Genomic DNA, 6,000 nt, shown 5'->3' with positions numbered 1-6,000 from the left:
ATCACAGAGGCCCAGGATCACAGAGCTGGGAAGAAACATCGACTTTCTCAGTCTGAGAAGATGGCTTATAGTTAAATGACTCCGTCTTCAAATCCATTTCAATCAGCTGGGCTGTTTTTAATTTAAAGAACAAACAGGTACTGAGATCTAAACTCACCGTTCCCGGTTTCTAGGGCCTCCAGCAAAGAGGCCGGCAAACGGCTAGCCCTAGGATTGGCTCTCCTGCCGCTGATGTCTCAGAGGTACCTCCCTCCGCTCTCTCCTCCTCACACCAGCCCCCTTCCCAAGGCCCTGCCCCGGTCCCTAGGCAGTCCCTAGGTGAGTACCTCACACAGCCAGAGGCGGCCCATATTTGCCAGTGTAGACACATGGAGCCAGGCTGAAGTGCTGTGGTTTTCTCAAAGTGCTTTTATTGGGTCAATGCAAAGTCAGCCTCTGCCTACTGCCTGGGCATCGTGCAGCAGGTTCCCAAGGGCTCTCCTCCCTGCCTTGTTTTGGGCCAAGGGCATCTCTGTGCAAGTGGGTGTCCCCGCTCCCAAGCTCTCCCTCCATTTACCCTGTGCCTCCGGCGTTGGCAGACAGCCCCGGAGCCCATCTGTGTGTGCAAATGCCGCAGGGACTTGGGACCAGCTTGAACATATTGCACGTTAAGTACTAAGCGGTTTCCTTTTGCCCCAGCGGGAAGGGATGAGGGGGTCCCTCTTCTTTGGCCTATGAAACCATCAGGTTCACGTTATTTGCGACTGTACATCCAATTTCCTTCCTCGATCATATCTGAAGGTGACCGCTAAATCGCAAGTGCTAAGAAAACCACCGCGGTTTTGACGTGAAGTGAGTCAGATCGCCAAATCCTCTGGGGGTGGCTTCTGCTTCACAGTGGGAAGGACCCATCTCTCGAGCTGCAGGCTCAGCTGTGATTTCAACTGAGCCTGAGCCCAGGGCGGGGTTCTGACCTGTCCAGGCATAAGAATCTTGCTGCCAGTGTCCTCCCTGCTCCCCCGACTCCCCACCTGCACAGCGGCCTGGGCACGAGTATTGCACACGCCTAGAAGAAATCGCTGTCAGAACATCTAGGCCAGTGGTTCTCAACCTTCCTAATGCCGCGACCCTTTAATACAGTTCCTCATGTTGTGGTGACCCCAATTTTATTGTTATAAATTGAACATAATTAAAGCATAGTGATTAATCACAAAACAATATGTAATTATATATGTGTTTTCCGACGGTCTTAGGTGACCCCTGTGAAAGGGTCGTTTGACCACCAAAAGGGTCGCAACCCACAGGTTGAGAACCGCTGATCTAGGCGCATAGGCTGTGAGCGATGGAAGCTTCTTATTGCATCATCTCTTCCCACATCAGGACGTGGGTATTGCATCATTGAGCTCAGAGCATTCCTCCCTTCCTCCTCCCGCCCCTGGAGCCCTGCCTCTCTCCTGAGCGTGTCCCACAGGCAACGCTGCCAGATCTCACGGTAGATGCAGACACCCAAATGGTGCTTTTAGACTCCAAGCAGTTTTCTGATTAGGGGGACAAGGTGTGAAGGGGCCAGGGGGTGGGGGCCTTAGCTACACTCCATCCACTCATATTCTTTACCTCTTTGATGCATTTTCCTTCGGTAACCAGAGCCCCCGAGAGCGAGGACTCTGATTCAGCCTTGTACCGACTGAGGAAGGAGATGGAAGAATTCCACTTAGCGGTTGGATCGGATATTTTTGGAAAACATCAGCACGGCACAGAGATGGACAGTACAACCTGCCCGGCGTGGGCGGCTACTGACACAGTCTACAGGAAGCTGTATGGCAATCACATGTAAACATCATCGAGAGCAAACACTAGGACAGAGCTACAACGAGATGGTTGCCAATGGCAGCTGCTCCCTCTGGGCGACTCCTTAAGTTGGTGGGAAAGAGCCCGAGGTGGACTAGTTCTTCTGAAGAGACCTTGAGTCTCCTTGGTGATGCGCAGCACCCAATGAGTCTTCTGGATTCAGGAGGCCTGCAGGGCCCGTCAGCTTTAGAACCTGTGGCCTCTTATGGAGAGGACGGTGAGCAGAAACTGCTGGGTGTCCTTGGCAGGCTTCCTCTCCCATCAGCGGCCCCCAGCTCTGACCTCAGGCACATGGCGCCCCCCTGCCACGCTCAGATCTCTGCTCTGCTCAAGGGCCAAGTTTCAGTCACTTCAAGAGCCCCGTGTTCAGCTGACGTGAAAGGACAGCATCAGCTGGCCTGGCAGAGGGGAGGGGCTTGTTCTTCACGAAATCTGCATTTCTTTACCCTCAAGTACCACCTGCCCATGCTAGACCCTCTGGCCTAGTGCAATGGCGGGAGAAGCCCATCGGAAGGGCTTAGAGATGGCCTGGTCCTACTGGCTACCACAGGGTGAAATCTCAAGGCCCTCCTTGGTGCAAAAGAGGACACAGGAGGCAGCAGACGGCTTTAAATTCCATTCCATAGCCATTTATTCTGTGCCTACTGTGTGCTAGGCAGTGAGTAGCTATAAAAGGAATTTAGGATGTTCAGGTCTGTGCTGCGGGAAGTCCCTTTATTTAGTCCATCCTCATAAGCCCTGCCTCCCCAAAACAGTCCAGTCTCCACACCCCCCACCCCAAGTTATGTGTCACAGTAATATTGGGAGTCCTGAGCCAAGTGATGGCTTCAGGGGAATTTTCTCTCATAGGTCAGGACATGATTGACAGGAATGGGCCAGCATGAAACCCAGCCACCATAACCTTTAAGACGATTAGACCAAGATGTCATATAGGTTAAATTCTGATCAGTTAGTAATGTCTGCCCAGAGCTCTGTGAGGAAGATTCTCATAGCACAATCAGGTTCAAAGAACTTCAGTGCTGTGGTCAATTAATGATGTCTGCCACTGGCCAAGCATGTGGCTGTAGTGGCATACATCTTGAGCTAGACACTAGAGCTGGCAGGGACCTTGGAGATCACCTTGCCTAATTCCTCCCCAGTCTATTTCACAGAAAAGGAAATTGGGCCCAGAGAGATCAAGTGACTCATCATGCAGGAGCTCAGATTCCCTTCCTTCTACAGCCTGCCTCCTCCAGCCTTCTCTGTGGGCCTGGCGTATGCTCACCACCCAGGACAAGCTCATTGGCTCAGCTCACCTACTGAGGTATTTGAAAACCTTAAAAAAAAAACAGCCAGCTATCAATTCTGAAAGGCCTGGTGTTAGCAATAGGTTAACTTAGCTTGTTTAGTTTAATGAGTCAATTCAAACTTTGTTAAAGCAGCAGGACCTGTTTTCTTTTCTTTTCAATGTAAAAATGTACCAAGGAACACTGGTGTGGGAAAGGGACCCAGTGGGAGCTGCTCTTTCTGAAGAAGCCACGTGCTCACCCCCTGCCCGGCCATGCTCTCCCTCACGAATGGCCCCCAAGGCACCTGCGGAACACCCCACCCGACGTGGCTCTGACGTCACCCGAGAACACAGAATTTAAAGCCCAATTAGCATGTTTCCTAAGTGGAAAAGGAGCTGGGAGGTTGTTTTATCCGTGCCCAACCCTCTTCCTGCTTCCCTGTCCCATGCCACCCAAACAACTTCACAGCTGAGGGAAAGGAAAGACCAGCTGGAGGGAGTAAGACGGGCGGCGACTGGTCCAGAGAGGATGACTGCTCCCAGACCACCTGTCCTGGACGCTCCGGGCGCATCACTGAAGCTCTGATGCATGTCCACGGGAGCAGGCAAACCGCAGGACCCCTGGGTCAAAACGCACGCCACAGCTTGAACGCACCCAATGCTGCCGAATCCGCTGTTGACATAACTCCCGTGATGAGCCTGCAGGTTTCTAGTTTGTTGCCCAATTTAGCTGACCTCACCTCTCGCAGCCCCGAAACTTTGCACCTTTACCCCGGCTACGGTGGCAGCATGGGACCAGGAAGCAGGAGGTCTGGGCTGGGTCCCTGCTCTGCCCGTGGGGCCTCGGGCAGGTCATTTCACCTCTTGGGGAACTGCCTTCCTCCTGAGGATCTGAGGACTCATGGCCAGGCAGACACTCTGAGCGTGAGCTGGGCACCGGATGAGGGCTCTGACTGCCATCGGACCCAAACTCGCTCAACAAGAGACAGGGCAGGGCTGGGCAGGTCGGGCCCAGAAACCGCTCGTTGGGACCGCAGGCCGCACTTCCCCAGCCCCCCAGCACCTGCGGGGCATCCTGGCAGAGGGAGCAGCGCAGCTCAGTGGCAAACACCTCACGACAGTGCATAGTTAAAAAATCAAGGAAGCGATACAATAACCCCAGGCACAGGACATCTGAGCCATAAATACATTATTTTAAGGATATACTTTTTCTTCAATTAAAAATGAGTTTATAATCCTGATTCTATTCACAAGTAACAATTTCATCATCACACGCTACAGACAAGAGATGCTATGGTGAATACGGCTGCACGTCTACGAGGGGAAGTCGGTCGAGGGCAGGGGGGTGGGGGGGGAGGGGAAGTGGGTGACTGACCCAGCACTTGGAGACGCACCCGGGACAACCCATCGCAAGCGAGGACACTAATGTGGCAGTGGAACGTCAACACCATGGAAACTCACAGACAGAAGCAGCTTTGTTCAATGTAAACATTGATTTTTTTTTTAAAAGGACAGCAGTTTCAAGTCTCTCTCTCTCTCTCTCTCTTTCTCTCTCTCGTATTCTCTCATGCGCTTGCTCACTCTCCTTCTCATATACTTATTTTCTTTGAAAGCGTAAACATATTGAAAGGGCCTTGTCTGAGGTATTGAGGTATTCCTCGAAGGTTAAGGCTGTGATCAATGCAGGCTCTGCTGGGCCTCCTTCAGTAAGCTGTCAAAATCCATGGCTTCGTACTTGCTTTTCACTGACGCACGAAGGGCCTCTTCGGAATTGGAATCTGGGCAGGGGGTGGAGGAGTCGGTGAGTGGGGAAGGCGGTGAGCAAGTCAGAAAGGACATACGGTCAGAAAATCTGCCGCCACGGAGTAGACGTGGCCCAAGACCTCGGGGAGCCCTGGACAGTGGGCACCAGCTCAGCCACTCGGCTGTCACACGTCTGCTGTGTCGCCAACGTCTCAGGGCCTTGGGTGCCATTGGTAGAATGTGGGGGGCTGATCTAGAGCACCCCAGGGTTCTTTTATCCTATAATCCTACTTCCCTCAAGACTTCCTGCCCACTAGCAAGCCGTTGTGCATGTCAGCTAAGGCAGCTACAAAACTAGGGTGCCCTCCCTGTCTGGCCATGAACCCGGGTCCCAGAAATGGGCCTGCGCCAGGTGGAGCGCTGCCCAGCCTGGAACCCTCCCAGCCCGCCCCCTCCCCCTGACACTCAGCCCCGTGCTAAGGAGGGTGCGGTGGACTCTCCCCTGCAAATAATTCTCTCCTGGACTGTACTTCTTTGTCTTTCTTCACTGACTTGTCCCCAAATGGGGAGGGCATGGCCACAGTATTGTTAATGGACAAAGCTGCTGCCTGTAGGGGCCACCACAGATGCTGTGAGGTCATGGTGCTGCCATGTGGCTGTGGACATAAGACTGGACCTTCCAAGAGGCCCCGGGAGACCTGACTCTCTTTTTGGTGCCCGTCCTAGGACAGGACAAGATGGACCAGAGACCGGAAGGAAAGTAGGATGGCAGCCACGAGGGGAAGTGGCTGCAGAGCTGTAGGAACTGGCACAGGGAGCCTGGGTTGGGACCTGTGTCCAGATGGGGCACTAGGTCTGGGTCTCATGAAGGGAGGTCTCGCCCTTCGTGCTCTGGGCCTCAGGGAACGTGGGGCCTGTGGACTTACCGTAGTCAGTGTACCTGGGCCAGCAGAAGTCCCGGAGCCCCCCACAGCTCAGCCGGAACAAGGGCTCATTGTGCTTCCGCAGGGCGGCGCCATTCCTCAGGGAGAGGGCGGCGTGCTCGGAACACCGGTAGGTGATGAAGCCGTACTTCTCGCCTCTGCGGGGACACGGCAGGGACTGTGTCACGGGCCAGCTTGGATGAGGGGTAGAAAGCCAATGACCCAGCACCCATGTCGCAG

At 53.8% G+C, this 6,000-nt stretch overlaps 1 protein-coding gene across 1 annotated transcript in view; it reads right to left on the bottom strand.

Moving 5' to 3' along the window:
• Positions 1-1,254: 1,254 nt before the first annotated feature.
• The window catches only part of PPARGC1B (PPARG coactivator 1 beta), a 29,461-nt gene continuing 24,715 nt past the window's right edge, over positions 1,255-6,000 (bottom strand). The window contains 2 exon segments of the mRNA XM_006766336.2: positions 1,255-4,872; positions 5,764-5,918. Of these exon segments, the coding sequence (XP_006766399.1) occupies positions 4,772-4,872; positions 5,764-5,918 (256 nt within the window). The 3' untranslated portion in view covers positions 1,255-4,771.

Source organism: Myotis davidii, unplaced genomic scaffold, assembly GCF_000327345.1.
Source record: "Myotis davidii unplaced genomic scaffold, ASM32734v1 scaffold18, whole genome shotgun sequence".
NCBI classification, from domain to species: domain Eukaryota; kingdom Metazoa; phylum Chordata; class Mammalia; order Chiroptera; family Vespertilionidae; genus Myotis; species Myotis davidii.
The sequence above is the reverse complement of the archived record's forward strand: the minus strand, read 5'-3'. Positions and strand labels throughout refer to the sequence as shown.